The sequence below is a fragment of the Mycteria americana genome, assembly GCF_035582795.1.
Source record: "Mycteria americana isolate JAX WOST 10 ecotype Jacksonville Zoo and Gardens chromosome Z unlocalized genomic scaffold, USCA_MyAme_1.0 Scaffold_30, whole genome shotgun sequence".
NCBI lineage: Eukaryota > Metazoa > Chordata > Aves > Ciconiiformes > Ciconiidae > Mycteria > Mycteria americana.
Window position 1 is genome coordinate 2,140,114 of NW_027445437.1, and position 20,094 is coordinate 2,160,207.

Sequence of the window (20,094 nt, forward strand, 5' to 3'; positions counted from 1 at the left end):
TTGCTGCAATAGTCACGTCAGAGAAAGCTTCCTTTGCGGGATAGGTTGACTGTTTCAGGTTAATCCCAACGCACACTGGTTCCCAGGTGTTCCCTCCCCTTCTGTAAAAGCCCGATTCCGTATCGGAGCACGTTCTTGCCTGTTTTCCCCATAGCTCTTTCCCCAGCATTTCTTCCCCCTGCACTGCTGCGGTTTTCCCTCGGTGAAATGTCCTCTCCCAGGGAGACGCGCGTGCCTGCAGCGCATCGAAGCCAGCGCTGAAATACTGCCTTGCCGCGACGCTGCTCTTCCCTGGTCTGTAACCCTCATTGTCTGCGTGCCTTGGAGTGCTGCTGAATTCTGTCCTCTTGTATTTAGGCACGGAGCGGATACATCTTGATGTACTAGGTTGATTTACTAAAGGCCCAAAGTTGTGCGCCTGGAGAGGTACCTGTGCCCTGGGCCCGTGGATTGGGAACGCTCTGGGGGGCCCGTGGACGGGAGCGCAGGAAGGATTTGTGGAATTGCCGGATAATGTACGGCTAGCCTAACGAAACTGGGCTCTGCTGTGACACGTGCAGCAACGGTCGCTGAAATGGTACCCTTTGAAGGAAGGAAGCTTTCAGACAAAAATAAGCTTAGGTATCTTCTTTGTCAGGTACATATTCTCTCAATTACCAAATACTAGATTTTATTTTTCTTAATACAGTTATTGGGTACTTGTTATTACCTTATTGTTTCTTGCATTTATCTTGTCATAGCAAATAAAAGCATTGTGTATGGAAATTTTAGATGCCAGTTAATCCCTTACTGTTATTCAAAGAATTGCGGTAAAAACCTCCATTTAGAAATTCTAAAGAGCTTTTGAATAATTTCAGTAATTAGAAAGCATAAGGTATGGGGCTGTCTGTCATCTCGTCATGCTGCTGCAACTGAGTCATGCAGTAAAGAGAATTAAACCGAATAGATTTGGTGGTTTTAGTTCTTGAAGAAGCTTCTTGTTTTACTCTCCTATACCCAGCGCTTAGCTAAATTAAGGAGAATTATCATGAACAGGGTATTTTTCAGCCTGGGTTTAAAAGGATAAGAATAAAAGATTCTTGTAAAAATTCTTGTAAAAGAATAAACCATAAATTCTTGGGAAGACATTCTTCGTTTGCCTTGTCCTCAGTTGGGTGATATGTATTCAGCACATACAGATAATTTGTTAACAGGGCCTTTTTAACACTTTGGACAGATGCACATACTGTTTTCAGTCTTCATGGTTAATTATTCGATTTTGTATTTGATGATAGAACACCCTGACTCCTAATCACTGCTCATTGTTGGAAGTCCATTATATTCTAACTGTTTGAGTGCTCCCGTTGACCTTGAACTGACATTATAAGCTGTTTCTAATCTTTTCACTCTATATTTCTAATGCTCCTTTTCTTTCTCCCCTCTTTGTCTGGTGCCCGTTTAGCATCACAATGGGGCTGCCCCTGAGCCCAGCCGCCGACTCTGCCCGCTCGGCGCGGCACGCTCTCTCCCTCATCGCCACCGCCAGACCACCCGCCTTCATCACCACCATCGCCAAGGAGGTGAGCAGGGCCAGTCGGCTCGGCTGCAGCAGCTTTTCCTGCGAGCTTTGAGGCTTCAGGCTTACAAAAGAAACAGAGATTCAAACGTCCCTCCCTTCCTCCCCAAAAAGGGAAACGGCGAGCGTAATAATTCGTATGCCTGCAAATCACCCATAATTTATGACAGGAGTGATCTGATGAGTTGTGTCTGGCTTAATTTGTTGTATCCTGGTTAAATAAACTTCCAGTAGCAGTCTGTAAAATCCTGCTTTCTCTAGGCAATGCAGACACGACCCCATCAAGTATGAATTAAAACAGAGCGGAGACTTAGCCATGGGGTTTGGAGGGTGAGGAGGAAGGGACGCTGCTGTGAGCTGGGCACGGTCTCTCTGAGAGCCGTCTGAGTGAACCCAGGTACAGCCTGGAGCTCTGGCTGAGCGAAAGCAATAGGATGGGTGATGATCAGTGGCTGGCCAAAAAAAGCCCGTCTGATACCTAGAGAAAGATGTGCAAGTATGTGGAAATGACGTAATCAAGACCCAGGCGTTTCCTTATCTTGACCTTTAGTTTTATGAGACTAAGAATTACTTAAAGCAGGTAAGCCCTTGTTTAAAAACTACATCAAGGGTAACGGTTAGCGGCTCTACTGATGATGAGTAATGGGGGAGGGAGAAGTAATCCATAGGTTTCAAAGTAAAGCAAAGCATTCTGCACAGTACAGACTTTCTTAACCTAACACACGCGTATAGCAGTAAGCGCAGATGGCGAATATTGAGCGTCCGAGTCTCCAGGTGTAACCCTGCTCTTTGGTAGGTGCACAGGCACACTGCCCTCGCAGCGAACACGCAGTCTCAGCAGAATATTCACACCACCACTCTTGCTCGGGCCAAAGGAGAGATCTTGAGAGTCATTGAGATACTTATTGAGAAGATGCCGACCGATGTTGTGGACCTTCTCGTGGAGGTAAGGCTGTTCTGCCCTATCTGCTTGTGGGTTCGATGCAACAGTGAATAATGTGTTGGCCTGGAGTCGAATCGTAGAATTTCTTTCTGCGTGGACCATAAACCTTTTCGTGTGCGAAGAGGATTTGTTTTATACCACCCAGCTCATTTTTTGAACTTTAAAAGCTTAAATTGCATTAAATTGCATTGTTGGAGGGAAAAAAACAAGCAAGAGCATTTGCTGGAGGTACGGCATGCTCCTCGCACTGGTACTTGGACGCGCTGGGGAATCACATGGATGTTTTTATCTGTTGCATTCGTTGATGCTGATGAATATTGTTGAAGAATGGTACAGATGATGTAACAGACTTGTCACTTTGATACAGATGCCCAGAGGCCTTTTTCACACCAGAGCTACTTATAGGGCTCTAATAGCTCACGTTTAGCGGGAGTTTGTTGTTTTATAACTGGTCGCAGGTACTCTGAATGGTTCCAGTTGCCAGTACCATTGCTGTTGTAAACTCTATCATATGCAAGACGGTTCTTGTTTGTTTTATCCCAATTGTATTTTAAAGTAAGATATCAAAGATGCAGTCAGGCATAGAAATTATTTATTTTTGCCTGTTAGAACTTTTATCATGAAACATAAAATACAGTACGTTAAATGATTTTAACTTTTGTTTCCAAGGTTATGGACATCATCATGTATTGCCTTGAAGGATCTTTAGTTAAGAAAAAGGGTCTTCAGGAATGCTTTCCAGCCATCTGCAGGTGAGCTCTTTCTCCAAGAATACTGTGAAGTAAATCGTAGGGTCACCAGCAGGATCTATTTCTTACTTAAGAGTGAAACAATCTTTTACATGATGCTTGCCCCTTGAAACAGCAAATGTGAAGAGTGTTTTTAGCTCACCCCTAAGCTTTTGTAGGCTTTTAGTTCTCTGCCACGTCTGACAGACATGTGGATCAGAAAAGAAAAGCATTAACGACTCCCTGAAGTCTGGGTATTTTAAAAGTCCAAAAAGAGGAAAATACTGTGTAATCTCATTAAAAACTCTGTCCTGCTACCACTCCATATATCCTAGCTACTCCATTGGAACAGCCACGCAAGCTGAGCAGCTTCCTCCAAAGGATTTATCAATATCTTTGGTGTTACAGAAATGAGAATAATGTACTTGAGTAATACGTTAGATTCCAATATGCACAACCTGCCTGAGTTAGTTGCCACCATCAAAGCGACTGGGAGGGGAAAGAAAATGGTGACAGCAGAAAATAAGGATGTGGTTTGGGGGCGTGGTGGTGGTGTTCCCGGACACCCCGTGCGGGGGGCTTGCATCGTGGGGGCTTGCTTAAACGCCCTGCAGCCCGCTGCTGTCCGTTAGTGCGTTCAGACCACGCCATGAGCAGCCAGGTATGTGTCAGAGTGAGGTTCCCCGTGTGCTGAGGACCCAGGGCTTGTCAAAGCAGGAGCTCTTTACTGGCCTTTCACGGTCTGTTGTCAGCAGCGCAGTCCTTCAGCAAAGCATGCTCTCGCACCAGGAGTTTAGCCAAAGAGCAAATAAACTTTTCATTCATAGGAAGTTTAAGCCTGACTCAGTTTTGCTCCCCAAAACGTCCTCCGAGGTAGAATTTTGAGAATAAATGTTATTTCCTTTATGGCAATAGCTAATTGCTGTAATCTGCCTAGTAGCTGGTAGTAGGGCGTAGTTACTGGAAGAGATCATCTCCTGACCAGGCACTTCCAAGTCCTTCTGAGCTGTCCAGGCAGCTGCGTAGCAGCACCATCCCATAGGGAAAAAGGTCAGTGAAATGGAGGTAAGCAATAGAAAGTCCCAAATGCCTTTCTGGAATAGAGCCTTGGTTTCTCTGCCCCATGACTGCCTCCTGGACATCCGCCAAGGGAGCAGGTTGTGCTCCAAAATTGTTGTCGTAGGCAGCGAGTAGCACTCTCGCCCTCGTGGTAGGAGGCTGCCCTCTCCCCGCGTTTTAGAAACGCTTTTGGGATGCCCGCGCCGGACACAGGAGATTCAATTGAAATTAAACCTCACAAAGCGTAGAGAGCACTGCTGGTCGCTTAGAGCTGCCCCGCGCTCTGCAGCGTGTGGAAACGGCTTCGGCAGCTTTTAAAGCTCTCCGTCTGCGGCGACAGGCAGCTCGGTAAAACAAGTATGACTTTGCACACAATCAAAGGGAAAGAGAAGCGCAGTGGCTGTCTTGTGCCGGAGTTGTCGGTGGCTCGGCGGTTTGGAGGGCACCGAAAGGCACGAGTGGCGGCTCAGCTGCCAGCTCCCACTGCCCTTCAGCGGGAGTTCAGCATCATCAGTCCTCTTTGTCTTGGGCTAGTTCTACTGCACTCTTAAAATGGTACTTTTATATAGTAAAATGTGATTTATAAAATGGGAACCTTTACAGTATCTTTAGGCTGTGATAAATATCCCAGTTATACTATTAAACTGGTACAACCAATAAATTGTAATAATCATCTGTCGACCATTACATTTTAATTTAAGAAGCTATTAAAATATTGAATAGTTTCAAGAAAAGAACAATTATCCTGTTGACAGGTAGGATTCTGATAGAGGTAATCTTCCTTCTTCCTGATAGTTTAAAAGGCTTACCTTAAAATATAAATGCAGGGGTAAGTGGGAATTAGTGCAAAAATCTCCCTATTCCTGTTGTATTTTTATAGTCATACGTTATCTTAAAATTTTGTTAAATTACTAGTAATATTGCCTATTCTACATAGTTATAGCCATTGTAAAAATGATACAGCACCCCACCGATGTGATCATTCAGCCCAGTGGAAACTTTCATCAGATTTTAGCAAATGGCTGAATCTCTGGAGAGATTCCAAGTGGCAGCACTTTGACATGATCCTATTGTTAATTCTTTTAATACCGCGGTGCTCTTTCTGCTGCCCTGCGTTATGTGCGGCCCTGTTGTGGCACAATCATTCAGGTGTCTGGGTGCTTGGTGCGCCAGCTCTTCTTCCTCGGAGGGCGTTACAGCAGTACCTTACTCCTGGCTAGAATGGCACGCATTTGTTGCTGCCTCTGTGGTCTCTTGGAAGCCACGTTCCTGTCGCAGCAGAACATTAAACCCAGGGCTGGGAGCAGCCGTGTGCTGGGTTCAAGGACCTGATTGTCATTCCTCTCGGGTTTTCAGGGGTTTTTTTACTGTTGTACAAACGTGGCAGTCATGCCGTTAATTGCTGGGAGCGTGACTCAATCCTGGTGGGTGGTGATGAGGTAAATCCATCGCTGTGGGTATTTTTGGTTCTCATATCTTACAGCATATGATTATGGTGTCTGTTTGTTTTTCCCGTAAGTGTTATTCTTTATAGAGGATCGTAATACCTTTTGGCATGCTCTATGCAAACTCATTTCTTACCAGGGTAAAATAAGCATTGAAGTACAACGCAATGAATATGAAATATGAAATATTTCTGAATTTCTATGAAATATTTCTATGAAATATTTCTGAATTTCTTTAAAATCGTGAAGGATAATATTGAAGGCTGCAAAATTCTGTTTGACTTGAGCGTTTTCCAGATTCAGCAGTTGCATTACAGCTGAGTGGTCCCTGACGGACTCGGCTTGGTCAGGTCACGTATTTACTACAGGCTGCTGAGTTGAAGCGGTCTGTGTAACAGTGTAGTCTCACGCGGGAAGATAGACTACGTTCAAAATAACAAGTGTTTTATATGGCTATAGTCAGGTTTTAAAACAGTCGGCGGGCCTTCGCTGAACCACCGTGTTGCTGCTGGCTTCTCCGGCATCAGCCTAAACGTGACCCAGCCCGAGCAGCCCCGTTTCCCACTGGCAAGGGTGCTGGCTAGTATTTGGTGGAAGAGGCAGGATCGTTTTGCTAATCAGTGGTTAACCAGCTTGCTTATGCTGAGTTCCCAGCCTGCAGCGTGGCGGCCAGGCGGTTAGCCTACCGCCCGATGCCGGCTTTCGCCCAGCGTGCAGCCTTCGCAGCGCGTTACCCCGCGTCGTCCGGCTGGTGACTTGTATTGCCGAGGACCTGAAGGTACTCGTGGAAGGGGTTGTGAGGGTGAGGAGATCTTTATCTTTACGTACCCAGTTTGCATTTGGAAAAGGTAGGAGGGAAGGCTACGTGCAGGTCACAGCTCGTCCGCTAATGTGGAGGATCGGCTGGTACCAGCAGTAGCAGTGCAGTTCGGTCGGTTCCAGCAGAATTCCTCCAAAAGCTGGAGAAGTGCTCTGCTGGCCGACGGACGTTTCTCTGCAGGGCGGTAACGGGGCAGCACGCAGAGCGGGGTCTCCGTTAAGATGCCAGCTATGGATACGGACGCACCGGCTAGGCTTGCCAAAATGAATTTGTAGGATAGTCTAAACATATGCTGGCATATCATTCTCTGTTGAACTCTACCATACAGACGTTTAGAAAGGGATGCAAAGGATTAAAAAATTTTAAATGTGTGTGGCTGTAACAATGCTAAGCTAATTAAAAGATAAAGAATGAGGCTAAAGAACTGACAACTGAATGTCAGTTTAAGGAGTAATTTTTTTGAGAAAATTAAACTCAAAACCATCTATTTCCTTGAAGTATTTTTCCCCCAAACCCTCTGTTGTTATGTAGTCTGATGGATTCTTCTTTTCAAAGAAAAATACTGACTCGGCACTCTGTCTAAATGGGCATTTAAATGCAGTAAGGAGAGAAATGTTGTTTGCTTACATAAAATAGTAAGCGATATTCTCTTCTACATCTGTTGGAGGAGACAAGGGGACTGTGCCCATTCAGTAGTGTGATAGAATTAATGGGGATATAAAACAGTTTAAAGAGAAACTTTCTGTTGTAGTCCATTTTACTTCACAGAATCACAGAATCAATTAGGTTGGAAAAGACCTTTAAGACCATCGAGTCCAACCGTAAACCTAACACTGCCAAGCCCACCACTACACCATGTCCCTAAGCACCTCAGCCAAACGTCCTTCAAATACCTCCAGGGATGGGGACTCCACCACTGCCCTGGGCAGCCTCTTCCAGTGCTGGACAACCCTTTCCGTGAAGGAAAATTTCCCAATATCCAGTCTAAACCTCCCCTGGCGCAACTGGAGGCCATTTCCTCTCGTCCTAATGTAATGATCGAGCAGTGTGGGGTTTTTTTATGTTTCTATATAAATCCTGAGTTTGCTCGTTATATAAAATAGCCTTAAAAATAGCCCCCTCCCTGTTCACCTGGGGCGCCACTTTAATTGTGCCGGTGTTTGCAGTTGGACACGAAACGGTGCAGGATGCGAATGCTCTCTTGTGCCAGTCCGTGCCTTGCTCCCCCCCCACGGCGGGCTTCAGACCCCGCGGGTGCCTGCTCGCCCGCAGCATTCTCTCTTTCCTCCTCTCTTTTCTCACGACTGGCTCCTGCCTCTCCCGCTCCCTAGCTATTTACCACCAGCTTTTGATTTTGTTCTCAGCACTCCTTTTTGTCTTCTTAATAATAAATGAGGAACTATTATTATTATTCAATAATAAATAAATAAGTTGCGTGGCCGCCACTGGCCGAAGGAGTATGAAAAGCAGATTGATATGGCAGATGCTGGCTGCAAAAGGAAGTAACAGAGATGGTACGTGGCCTGGAAATATTTCCATACCCCAAGAAAAGGGAGCGTTAAAAAGCTGCCCGTCGTCCTGCTTGCGCGCTTTGGGAAGGGAGGGTTCTGCGCTGGCCACAGCCGTGGCGGCGTGGGACGGCCCGTCTGATGGCTGGGTAGGCTTTCGTGAAGGCCTTTGCGATATTGGTTGGCCGTGCCCGGCAGAGGAAGAGTTAGATAAGGAAATAATTGGCGTAGCCTAAGTAGGTTGTGTCTTTGTGTTGCCCTCTCGAGCGGGGATTACCAGCAGAGCTGTCAGCTCCTTTGCTGTCGGCTCCTTCGCTGTCGGCACCTTCCCTTTGGTCTTGCTTGAAGTCACCCGCGTCCCTCTGCTGCGGCACCTTCTGGCGAGCCTGCCCCGAGGCGCCCGGCCGTGGGTGCTGGGGTGGCGGCGCGGCGGGGGGCAGTGCCTCGGAGGGGCTGCCCGTGTCTGCCCCGCTTCGCACGAGGCTGCGCCCCGCCCCACGCGTGGGGCAGCAGGAGGGGACGGGGGGCTCGCGTGAGGCTGTGGGCGGGGAAGGGCAAGTGACAGTGTTTCATGGAAGGTACCCTGAGAGTCCCAGCGAAACGGAAAGCGGCCAGCGGGGAGGGCCGATGGGCACGGCAGACATCCTCGGGGATGGATGGACAGGGGTGCAGAAGCGCCCCTGAGCTGCTTCGCCTTGCCCTGTCTCCTGCACAACAACTAGCGATTTTCCTTCCTTTTTTTTTTTTCTTTCTTTCTGTAACACCATGTTTCATACTGGTTTTCTTCCTGACTGCTATCCTGCGCTGCAGAAACAAGTGCATCATACCTGTGTGAGAGCAGTTGCTATGGCACTCTGGGAACCCTGAAGAACAAGGAGATAGATCATCGTAAGATTTGTTGTGTGAAGCCATAAATATGGTCAGGAGCGTATTTTTATGGACTGATTCTAGAAATCTCTGGCAGACATTGTTATAGTAAAATCTAACCGTAAAATTCAAATTTAATTGGAAATGCAGTCGGCAGTTTTCACAGGTCTGCTCTCCCTTTCAGAAGAAAGGCACAATGATGTTCCCAAATATTTGAATTTGAAATAAGGATTTTGACTCTCTTGTGTTTCAAGGTGTAGAGATTCCTTGAATTTTGCAATTGTTTGAATTCACATTGATGCCTGAATGTTAAGGACTATTGCATGCTTCTCAGTTCCTGTTCACCTGAAAGATGTTATTAGAGTGTTTGATAAATTTTCCCTTCCCCCCCCAATGCCAAACAGCAATTTATGAGTTTGCATATTTTTCCCTCTGCTTTCTCTCATTCGTTCTCATTAGATTTTCAAGGAAAAGTGCTTTGAAATCATTCAGGGCGTTAAGATTGTCTTGTTTAACCATTTGACTTCCAGCATTATTGTGGTGTTCCACTGTAAACAAGATATGCAGGTGGACGTTCAGGGACCCGGTGATTATCGCACAGATTATTCCCAAACTCAATGGAAGTGTGCAACACTGTGCAATACAAATAAACAGATCTGATATGATTCTGCGGTAATGTATCAAGCACCAGTTGGCTTTGTTTGCTGAATGCCAAGTATGAAAACTGGCAGCTGATGGATTTTTGAATCAAATCTCTGTTCTAGCACTAATGTTAATTGCCCAATGGCATTGCAAATTAATTTTAACACCATGCGGGCAGGTCAGATCTCACCTGTTACTTGTTATAATGTTAAATTCAGGTTCTACATGGTCAGCTATTACGAGCGGAGTCACAGAATAGCAGTGGGAGCTCGCCATGGTTCAGTGGCCCTCTACGACATCCGGACTGGGAAATGTCAGGTAAATAAATCATTGTGACTTTCTCCCCATAAAGTGTGGAAGTTATTGAAAGGAAAGAGCAGCGAGCTCTGCATCGGTTGACATGCTGAGCTGCTGGAACATTATGGATAATGCTGGGGGATCAATAGTTTAATGAAGGACTCAAAGTATATAGAGCCCTACTGTCTTCATTCACTGGAACTGAATGGGTGCCACAGATGGGTTAATAATGAAAGCCTAAAGTTAGGGGATACCCCTGCTCTGAAATAAATGAAAAATCTGATTTTTAAAAGTTAGGCTTTATAGCAGTATACTTAGCTACTATAGAAGTCACAGAGAAAATCCACTGAGGGTTTTTTTTTTTTTTCCTAAAACTCCTCTCCACAAAATGCCGTGATGCTTACGTTTGAGGTATTTACACTTTTCTGATGTTAAATAAGATTCATATTTTCTTACCAGTTACCAGTGACCTAGAAGAGGATATACTTAAGGATAATGTTGAAATGAGTGCTTGGAATTAAAAATGTTTAAATGACAAAGTATTTGCCGTAGCTTTTCAGAAAAGTTCATTGGTAATGTTCTTTATTATTCCTTGTACTATGTGATCAGCTATTATTTCTCATTGAATTTTGATAGTCTTTATGTAAAGCTTGGATAAAACATCTGTATTTTGAATCTGCCTTATTCTTTTGTGTGTGTGTGTGTGTGTAAATACAATAATTTTGTTGTTTCTAAAAGCTGTTTCTTTAGTCCTTAGAAAATGTGCATTATAGAGAAGGCAGCACAGATTTCTTCCTGCTAGATCTGCAGTGTCACTCAGCACTTTGCTGGCAGAACCCCATGCTTAGGTGTACATGGCTGCTGCATTGTCTGTCCCGAAAGCCTGGCGTTTATTTTCCAAGTCTAGTAGCTGACAACATTGTATGTTCCGGTAGTTTTTGTTCAGATAGCCGTCCTATGGAAGCTAAGATGGCCAGATATATTTTATAAATAGCTGTATAATGCAGGCAAAGAGGAAATGTGGACTGCTCTATCTTGTTTTAGCTTCAGTCATTTGGATCATGATTTATTAATTTAACTCTAGAATGGGTCCACGAGAACTGCTGTGTATTGATCTATCCGATGCCACTGAGCGTTTTTGCCGTCCCGCGGTCCCAGCCAGGATGACCGCCGTGCTGCGGAGCTGCCCGTATCGCGCTCTCCAAATACGCTTCCTTGCTTGTCTCTGCGAGGAGCCCGCGCGCGGTGCGTGACCTCTTTCCCGCCTGTTCAGCAGCCGGCGTGATGAAGCAGCTGAACATCTCCCGCCGGCCATTAGGAGACGCCGACCGCCGTCCCTTTCAGCGTGCGTCATCGCGCTGAAATGGAGAGCGTGGAGTCCGGATGAGTCTGGGAAGCCTTGGCGTCTCCGACTAACAGCTAGCTCCTGATGCCGGTGGCGAGGGAGAGGGGAAGAGCACAGCTGTACGCTTCCCTACGTCTGTTTTCAGAGCACAAGCAGAGTGGTGACAAAACCTGTCCTTCCATTTAGCAGCAGCATTTAACCAGTGCTGTCATCCTTGCGCTTTTAACTTTGTCTAATTCCTACCTCAGCTACTGAGCTGGCTCCAAGGTGAGCAGAGGAGTTTGTGAGTAGACGGGGTAGTTCCGGCGTGTCTGGCTTCACCGTGTGAGCTCCAGGTGGGTCTGTAACACATCTTACACAGCCTGGTGATCCGCAGCAGTTCTGCAGAAGCCCACAGGTCGGTGTGCTATGGCCGGTGGTACCGTCGGGGTGTCACCCGTCTCCCAAGCGGGGGGGCTGCGCGGTTCCCGCTCCGTGTCAGCACACGGTCCCCCAGCTCGGTCCCGGTGTCTGTTCGGGTCTGCTGCCTCTACCCATCACCTCTGAGCTTCACAAACGCCCTTGGAGAGCAACACTGGGGGACCTGCTGGTAGCACTGATGAAGCAATGAATTCAGCACATCATGCACGTATAAACCAGAGTCAGAGATATTATCACTAAAAAATGTTGTTCTTCACTCGGCGTTTTGAGAAACATGAACAGTAGGATTCTCCAAGCTCACCCCCAGTTCCCCATGCTTACCTTGCCTGAAAACCAGGCGGTGTAGTTTTATGCGCTTGATGTGCAGTAGAGGACCATGGTCCGACAGCCGTCTGATTGACGGTCGTCAAACTGTTCGGGAGGAAACCTGTGCCCATACCAACGTGCTCCCATTCCTTTGGGTCACCTGCCGAGGTCGGCAATCCCTCCTGGAGGGAGAAGGGCTTTCTGCTTCCTCTTTCCTTGAACTGAACATCTTTTTCTTCCTAGCTGGTCTGTGCAGCGTCTCTGCTCTGGTGCTTCGAACTGGAAACCTGCTTTTAGGGGCAACGTTTTTCATTTCTGAGCTCAAGCAAGCAAGCGGGGTGCTGCGCGGGGGGATGCTGCGCGGGCAGGTGTCGGGGCGTCCCTGGCACCGAAAGGGTGCCGTCCCGGTGCGCCGAAGCCGCGTTGCTCTGGAGATGCCTGAAGAAAATATCAGAAATGCCCATAAAAGAAAGAGATCTCTTTGCTTGCAGTTGCTTTTGATTTTGTGATATTTGCGTTGAATAATTCATGAAACTATAATCTGGTAACTTAGCACTGTGCATGCTAACATAGTTATGGTGATGAAAATAAAGCTTAAAATGTTAGTTTTTCATATCAGGCAGCAATGCTGAAAAAATCATCCCTTCCAGGTTCAGTTGATGGCAGGATCTGGGCAGTGGGGGGGTTGTGTTACGGGAATTATGTCACTGATTTCACACCGTTTATAGCTGGTAGAAAAATTTGTTGTAATTATCAGCAGTAGAGCAAACTGCTGGCCTAAATATGCGCTCGAAACGCGGTTACTTTCTTTTTTACAGTATAGGTGAGGTAGGGTGCTAATGACAGGAATCTTACGATCTGCTTGAAGAAAAAAGGGAGGCATTTGAACTGAAATGATAGGAAACAAAAACATTTGGTATGGGTTTCTTCCTGCCAGCACACGTTCAGTTTGTTTTCAGGAGAGGTGGTTCTACGTTCTGACTGCGAAATTACATCTAATGATTAATGGAATGACGGATGTCAAGGATCACCTTTTTTAACAAATAATAAATCAACGTTTATATATGATAAGCTTTTTCCAGTAAAATTTACTATATTAGCATCACTTATTTAACAAGGTGTCAATTATTAATACTACCAGTAAAATGTTGCCTCAAAGCCAAAGTTATCTGCGTTTCAGTATTTCGCTTTTGGTTTGCATTATTGCTGTTGTGCAGATATGCGTGTGAACGTGTGAATTCTACCTAATATTTTAAAAGATAGATTATTAATTATGATACTTAAACATTTTAAAGTGTTCCACATTTAATCTTACTTTCAAGGAAAGATCTTGTTCGTTTCAGGGGCTTTGGATTTTAGTTTATTTTTAAAACATTAAATCGGAATGAAAGTTGCAGCCCCTTTGTATTATATCGTGAGTATTCCAAATACATCTCTCTTTTTTTTTAATCTGATTTTTTTCCGTAATTTCATATGGAGATTAGGTTCTCTCTCTCTTTCTCCTTTCTGTTAAATTATTTATTAAACATTTTCCTAGCGTTACTGGGTATTCCCAGTGCCCGGCGTTAGGCACAAGCGAAGTTGGAATTCATTTGGTTTTTCGGGTGCTTTCCTGCCGAGGCAGCGGTGCGTGGTGGGGAGCGGAGCCGGGCAGTGTCCTTCCCATGGCGGTATTGATTTGCCCTTCAGCTGTTTGCAGCGCAGAGAGAACCCAGGGCCTTGTTGTTGATTATCTACACAATGTCTCGGTGAACAGTATTGACCCATTGCCGCTTACTGCCTATGGCTCTTGATTTTTCACACCGTCTCCATGACACTCATAATAAAACATACTATCTTATTGCTACGCGGCTCTGGAAGCCAACCGAGCTACCCGTAGAGCGACCGCCGCCTTTCTGGAGAGCGTTTCGCCGCACGGGGGGCCAGGCGCTGGAGCCGGGGTAGGGTTGTGTCCGTACCCCGCTTCGAGGGGGACCCGTGCCCTGCGCCCGGGCCGCGTCCTGCGGGGCGGCAGGGGACGCGCAGGAGAGGGGGCTCCTTGGGCGGTGCGTTGGTACTGCAAACCTCAGAGAAAGGTTACGTGAGGCTCTACCCGCACGGCTTTTGAAATGCTTGAATAATCAAAAGAATTCGTGAGATTTTTAAGAAAAGAAAAGGGGGGGAAAAAAAAACACAAAAAACCAAACCAAACAAATAACAAAAAAACCCAACCAAACACACACACACCCCCACACACACCCCCCACCAAAAAAAACCCCTGTTAGGAAAAGTGAGACAATATAAAGTATCAAGATCCCTCTTAAAATTTTAAATGCTTCGATAGTAAGTTCCAAAACAATTATGACAAATAGAAATATCAAACAGTTGAGCTGCTTTGTTTTAGTTAATAAGTTACCAGCTTTTTTCAAATTCTTTACATTATAATTTACTATTAAATACTCATATCTTGCAGGAGATTATGGGGAGGACTCCTTTGCCATAGCTTTGTCTTTTTCACTAATTTTACACCGTGCTTTAGATTATTACTATGAACTGCTGCTATGGGGGGATTTCTGTGTTTTTTCCATAAATAGAACTGTTCCACAATAAGCAATTTTCTAGTATCAAACTGCACTAGGAACTCTGTTCTGAAGTTTAAATTCGAATTATTTAAAATCGAGCTAAACGTTCTTATATTTTCATACAGTATTTGCAGTTGAATCCGTTTAGCATTTTCTGTCGCTGGAGAAGTAGTGGGTTTGTGACCAGAATATCTTTAAAACCCTTCAAAAACACGCTACGCTGAGACAGACGATGGGAGGTAAAGGCTCTGTAGGAGGATTTCCCAGTTCCGCACACCCTCCGGGAGATGCTGAGCCCCTCCGCACCTAGGGAGGACCCAAGTTCCCTGTAAGAGCAGATTTTTTGATATTTTTAATAGTGCCTGGTGCCACATCCATCAGAGTGACATCGGCGCTCTCCCGAGCGGCATTTAGCAGTTCGGTGTGTGTTCATCACAGGTGATGTCTCTCTCAGGAAAGCAAAATTGTAAATGGAGGGAGCTGGTGACTGGCGGCTGCCGGGCAGAGGGGAGGGGAGAAGCGAGAAGGGATCTCTGCCATCGTCGGGTCTGACCTCCCGCACGGGGCAGGGCGCTTAAATCCGGCATCGCTGGGCGACGGGTATCTTCAGAAGATCATCTCATCTTGATCTTAAATTTTCCAGTAATGGAAAATCTGCCAGGGTCGTCGTCATCTGTTTCAGTACTTCATGATTTTCATTATTAAAGCTATATTTTGTTTCTAGTTTGACTTTGCTTTAGCTTCAACTTCTGACCAGTAGGTCCTATGTTACATTCAACTGTTAATTTGCATAAGAAATTGTTAATTTATTTTCTGCACGTGAGTGCTCTAGACGTGGTCCAAGTCCCGCCTTGATAAACGGAAGAGAGGAGGCTCCTCCGGGCTGGAGGGATGCTGCAAGCCCAGCCAGCCCGGGATGCTCTCGGGGATTGTGCCCGATGGGTTTTTCCTCCCCAACCCACCCCAACCCCTCTCGGTGTTCTCCTGGAGCGCTCTCAGCAGCAGCTTTTGCATGGCTTTTAGGTGAAGACAGGCCCTTTGGGGACCCCAGGAGCAATGCACCAATTCAGCGGTTTTTCTGTGTACAGCTGCATTCCAAACCACATCGATTAACCAATATTTAATCCATCTAACAGCCAACCTGTTCGTTACCTATCGTTTTCACTTCTCCCAGGAATGTATAAGACTGCGCCAAACGCCTTTCGGAAGTCTTGCCACATGAGGTTTTGATTTTTACCATCAAAACCATGCGTTTCGGTAAGCTTGCTTGATAAACCTCTTTTCTATAAAACCACATCGCTGGCAACGTTTATGTTACAGCTCTACAAACGTTTCATTAGCAGCAAGTTCATATGAAATGTCCCTTTCTTTGGGGGGTTTTGCACCAGGTAGGTAGGCTTTTAATGATTGAGGTCTTTCTCTTTGCTCTTTAAGGTACAACTTCAGCGTAACCAATACCGTGAGCTCTCTTCCATCCCCTGGAACACCCTCATTTTTCTAGCGATTGGTGGGAGTCCGTGTTAATGAGCTGTGAGCTCTTCGGCTGCTTCACTCAGAGCTCCTATGTTTGGCTACGGTTATCAGTGCACGTTTTACTCGAGAAATTTTTTTATTTGGAAAAGAAAATTATTCTGTTGCAATTTATTCTTTTGTCTTTTGAAGAGAAAAGTCAGCCGTTTTAAGCCAGATTCTGAAAATACCTGGTAGTGGGTATAAATAAGTCTTTAATCTTGTGTATCAGTTCTGGGTTTGCCAGGAAATAGGCGTTAATTATCATTTTAGTCCTCTGGTGTCTTCATGTGCCTCTTAGAGGTTCAGACTGAGATCTTGAAATGGGCTAAACAACGGAACAGGCATTTGGTGCAGGAAAGGGACCACAGATTTGGTGTTTTGACAATAACTTGCTGAATTGAAATGCAGGTATATTCTGAACTGACTGCTGGTTTTACATCAGTTTTCATGGCCTCATAAGCCTGAGGAGTTAATGCCCAAGAGGTAATTTATTTTTTTTTTCCTACCGGGTCCAAGTGACCGGTGTTGAGCTGAGCTGCAGTTCCGTGCAGGCGGGCGGGGTGGCTGCCTCTCTTGCAACTGGGGCGGACGAGAACTTCGCACCGCCGAGGAGCTCGGGAACCTCCACGAGCAGAAGCTGGGCCGTTGGCGTAGCTGGGACCCGCGGAGGCTCCGCCGGGGTGTGAGCTCGTGGAGGGCCTTCTCCTGCCCACCTCGTGGTGCAGCTTCCCTTCGGCAGGAGGGTCCTGCACCCAGCCGGGTCTGGGTCTGGCAGGAGGGTCCTGCACCCAGCCGGGTCTCCGCGTGGCCACCTACTCTGGTTGAGTTTCCCTGGGGAGCATCTGGGACTCGGGCGTGAGTAAGGCAGTGTGAGGGCTGGCTCATCCCATCGCCTTGTGGCGGCCTGGAGGTTTACGACCGATCTTTCGGTGATAATGCCGAAAGGTATTGCCAGATCCCGCGGAATTTCCTGAAGTTTTGTGAAGGCTTTCCAGCTGTCTAACCACAATGCCAGACCCTTTTTGCGTTACTTGCTCAGTCTGACCAGCAGTGAACTTCCACGGTTGAGTGCCGAGAAAGGTGGCCAAGGTGGGGGGGTTTGGTGGGTTTGGTTGTGTGTTTGGGGGTTTCAAGGCAGTGAATATAAACACAGCCGTAACTTTGTGCTTACGTGTGGTTTGTCTGGTGCCCTTTCTGTTTCCGTGCTCTAACTAAACACTGTTCCAGCCCAGAGAATTAGAGATGTACATTCTTGAAATTCCTATTCTGCTTGTTCGTGTGACTTTTGACAAATTTCCTCCAATTCTATTTCTAGAGAAACTGATGGATAGCTAAAAGGGAAAACGTATAGCTGAATCACCTCTCCACTCCTCACGGGGAGGTTATATTCAGGTTTCAGATTACTCATGCTATGCTCAAAAATGAGAACCCGGTACAAAATGTTTACAACCTATTCTGTGCCTTAATTCTATTTTGAAAAGAAATTATCATAAGAAAAGGGCTGAATAAGAATAACGACTTTAACAGAAAGGCTGCTATGCAATTAGCCTAATGCACGCGTGTTTTTATGCTTTTTTTCCCCTTTATCTGTGTGATCTCATCCCCCTTTTATTCTGGATAACAGGAAGCTGCCTACATTTAAATAGACAAGTACTTGCTGGCAATTTTTCTCTTGTTCCTGCTCGTTGTTATGCACAGGTTGTCCTTTTTAGGCTGACCTTTTACTGGTACAGCTTTAGGACCGAGCGTGGTTCTCCCTTCTTGGAAGACAAGGGTATAAAAATCCCCGAAACGGGTTTGCGGTGGTTCTGGGCCTGCGGACTTGCTCGCTACCAGAGGGATGTTTGATGGCATGAAGGTGCTAGCCGCTTCACCCGCCCGGTTCCAGCGGGGTTTGGAGCAGGCAAAGCTTTTCGGTGTATGCAGAGCTAGCTGCCTTTAACTGAGTCATAGTTAGCAGGTATCGCAAAGGTTAAGCTTTATCAGCCGCGCAAAAAAAGGTTGAGGTTTCATCAAAAACTTCCATCCTCACAACCTGTCGACCACAATTTGATGATGATTATTGATTATTTCACAGCCTTTCACTCACTCTGGCACCGCGGCCAGCCTTGATATACAGATAGGGCTGCAGTCCAGCTAAAATAAGACTCCATCTTGATAATGGACTGAGATGAGATACTGTTATTTGATAAAGATAATTGATGTTTCACAGTGAATTGGAAAACAGTTCTGAGTGCAGCAGATCTGTGGCTGCTCCATCTGCAAACGTGGCCTTTGTTTACAAAGCGCGGCAGCAGACACGCCGTTAGCCCTCTCGGCCACCGTGCTCTGCGCTCACCGCGCCGTTTCGGCGAGGCTGGCCAGTTTTAACCAAAAATAAAACACACCGAGAAGCACGATTTGTAATTTTGCAGTCACGATGAAGTTTCTCCAATGTGTACGTAGCTTAGTGTGCTTCTGCTGAGACACCCTGGGGATCTTGTTTCTTCTGCTTGGGACGCACTTGGTAATTCATTTCAGATGAGCTGGTATCCTAAAATCCTTCTCTTTTTTTTTTTTTTTTGGTATTTATACATGGCATTTGAATTAGGCAAGATGCTACTTGACGAAGTTGGAATTTGTCAAGGGAAAATACGGCCTCGTGTACGTCTAGATTTCTTCCTTCTCCTGACGTTTTAGCTCATTAATTTAAAACACAATGCATGCTTGTGGTCTCCCATCTACGCCTTTGTTGACTACACATGTGCAGCCCCCGCTTTGGAATTGATTAAGGTATCACTCATTGCAAGTTCTGTTCGCCCAAGTTCTTTTAGTCCTATTATAACCTTTGTAACCTCTAATTAAGCAATAGGAGATGGCAGGGAGCGGGGTTATCGGGAGCTAATGACACCCCAAGTGTGCTGTGTGGCACAAGGTTCGTCTGCGTGCTGCTAATCCTCGGGGGGAGTGATTATCTAATGATAAACGTGCCACGTTGCAGCTCTGGTGCCGCCGCAGTGTGCTCCTGCCGCTGCCGGCGTGCCTGAATTACGCTTCCCCTTCCAAACGGCATTTTTGTCATTGATTTTACAAACTGGCAGTTTTGAGGTTTTCCAAAGTGACTTACATACTGGGCAAAGTCATGACCCGGGAGATGCGCTTCTTTCTTTTTTTATTTTTAAAGAAATAATATTTATTAAGGATATGCGAACCAAAAAAAAGCATAGTCATTTTTGCTAGGCTAGAAGCAGTCTCAGCGGGTTGAATGCAACTAAAGGTTCATGTTAAATTCAAAGCAAATAATTAATATTTTGCATAAGATAGGAAATTGTCATCAACGTGCGATTGAAATTCCTTTCTTTAGAGGTGCGTTGCTACAGAAAGAGAATGATACTCTGCTACTTTTTTTTCAAACTGAACTCTAACTCAGTGTTACCAGCCTGTAGAGATACATTTCAGGTCACTAGATTTTAGGATACATGATTGTCATTGACTTTGGAATGATGGGAAAATACTAATGTCTGAAAGTTGCTTAGTAATATTTTGTTCATCCGAGTCTCTAGCACTATTTTATAGCCAAACAGATTTAGTGTCGTTATTCATTAATTGTAATCATGATAATCAGTAAGGATTCATTCGCCCGTGTTCTTTGGGGGGCTTTTCCTCACTGTGCGGGTAAGCAGCAGGCGTTTCATCTGGCTGCGTAAGGTACCTGCCCCAGAGGGACGCGCGAGGTCCGGCACGAGGCTTTCAGGCATCTCTCTCCGACTGCACGGGAAGCCCAGAAACTTGGGGTTGGTGTGATTATCTCTGAGGTTATGTCAGGTAAATTCTTGCAGGGTGACGGAGTCTGTCCAAAATCCCCCAATTAATCTATACATCTGAGCTAGCCGGTAATTTTTCTTTTCCTTTAGAAATGTGTTTGGGTATATAATTGCAGACCCTTGCAGAGTCGCTAACCAAAAAGTCTTTGGTTTAACTGAAGTCCAGTTAAAGCATGAGAACTAAAGCTGCCTGCTGCTGTTGCATCTTCTGGGCCCCTTACCAGTGTAGGAGGTGAAGCCTTTTTCAGAAAATACATCTGCTGTTCTTCCCACCGAGAGGGCT

The 20,094-nt window shown here is 45.8% G+C and overlaps 2 protein-coding genes across 10 annotated transcripts in view; both read left to right on the forward strand.

Moving 5' to 3' along the window:
* WDR7 (WD repeat domain 7) overlaps positions 1–20,094 on the forward strand; it is a 144,260-nt gene that overhangs the window by 106,767 nt on the left and 17,399 nt on the right. For 5 of the 9 annotated variants that reach the window (XM_075489070.1, XM_075489065.1, XM_075489064.1 and 2 more), the window contains 4 exons: positions 1,442–1,559; positions 2,352–2,501; positions 3,168–3,250; positions 9,786–9,885. The exons of 1 other annotated variant lie outside the window; for it this stretch is intronic. In XM_075489070.1, coding sequence (XP_075345185.1) covers positions 1,442–1,559; positions 2,352–2,501; positions 3,168–3,250; positions 9,786–9,885 — 451 coding nt within the window. Of the gene's footprint in view, positions 1–1,441; positions 1,560–2,290; positions 2,502–3,167; positions 3,251–9,785; positions 9,886–20,094 lie in introns of those variants that run through there. 3 more of the 9 variants (XR_012773567.1, XM_075489069.1, XM_075489068.1) reach the window with 3 other exon arrangements.
* Positions 1–20,094, forward strand: part of NEDD4L (NEDD4 like E3 ubiquitin protein ligase) — a 564,086-nt gene that overhangs the window by 62,161 nt on the left and 481,831 nt on the right. The window lies entirely within an intron of this gene.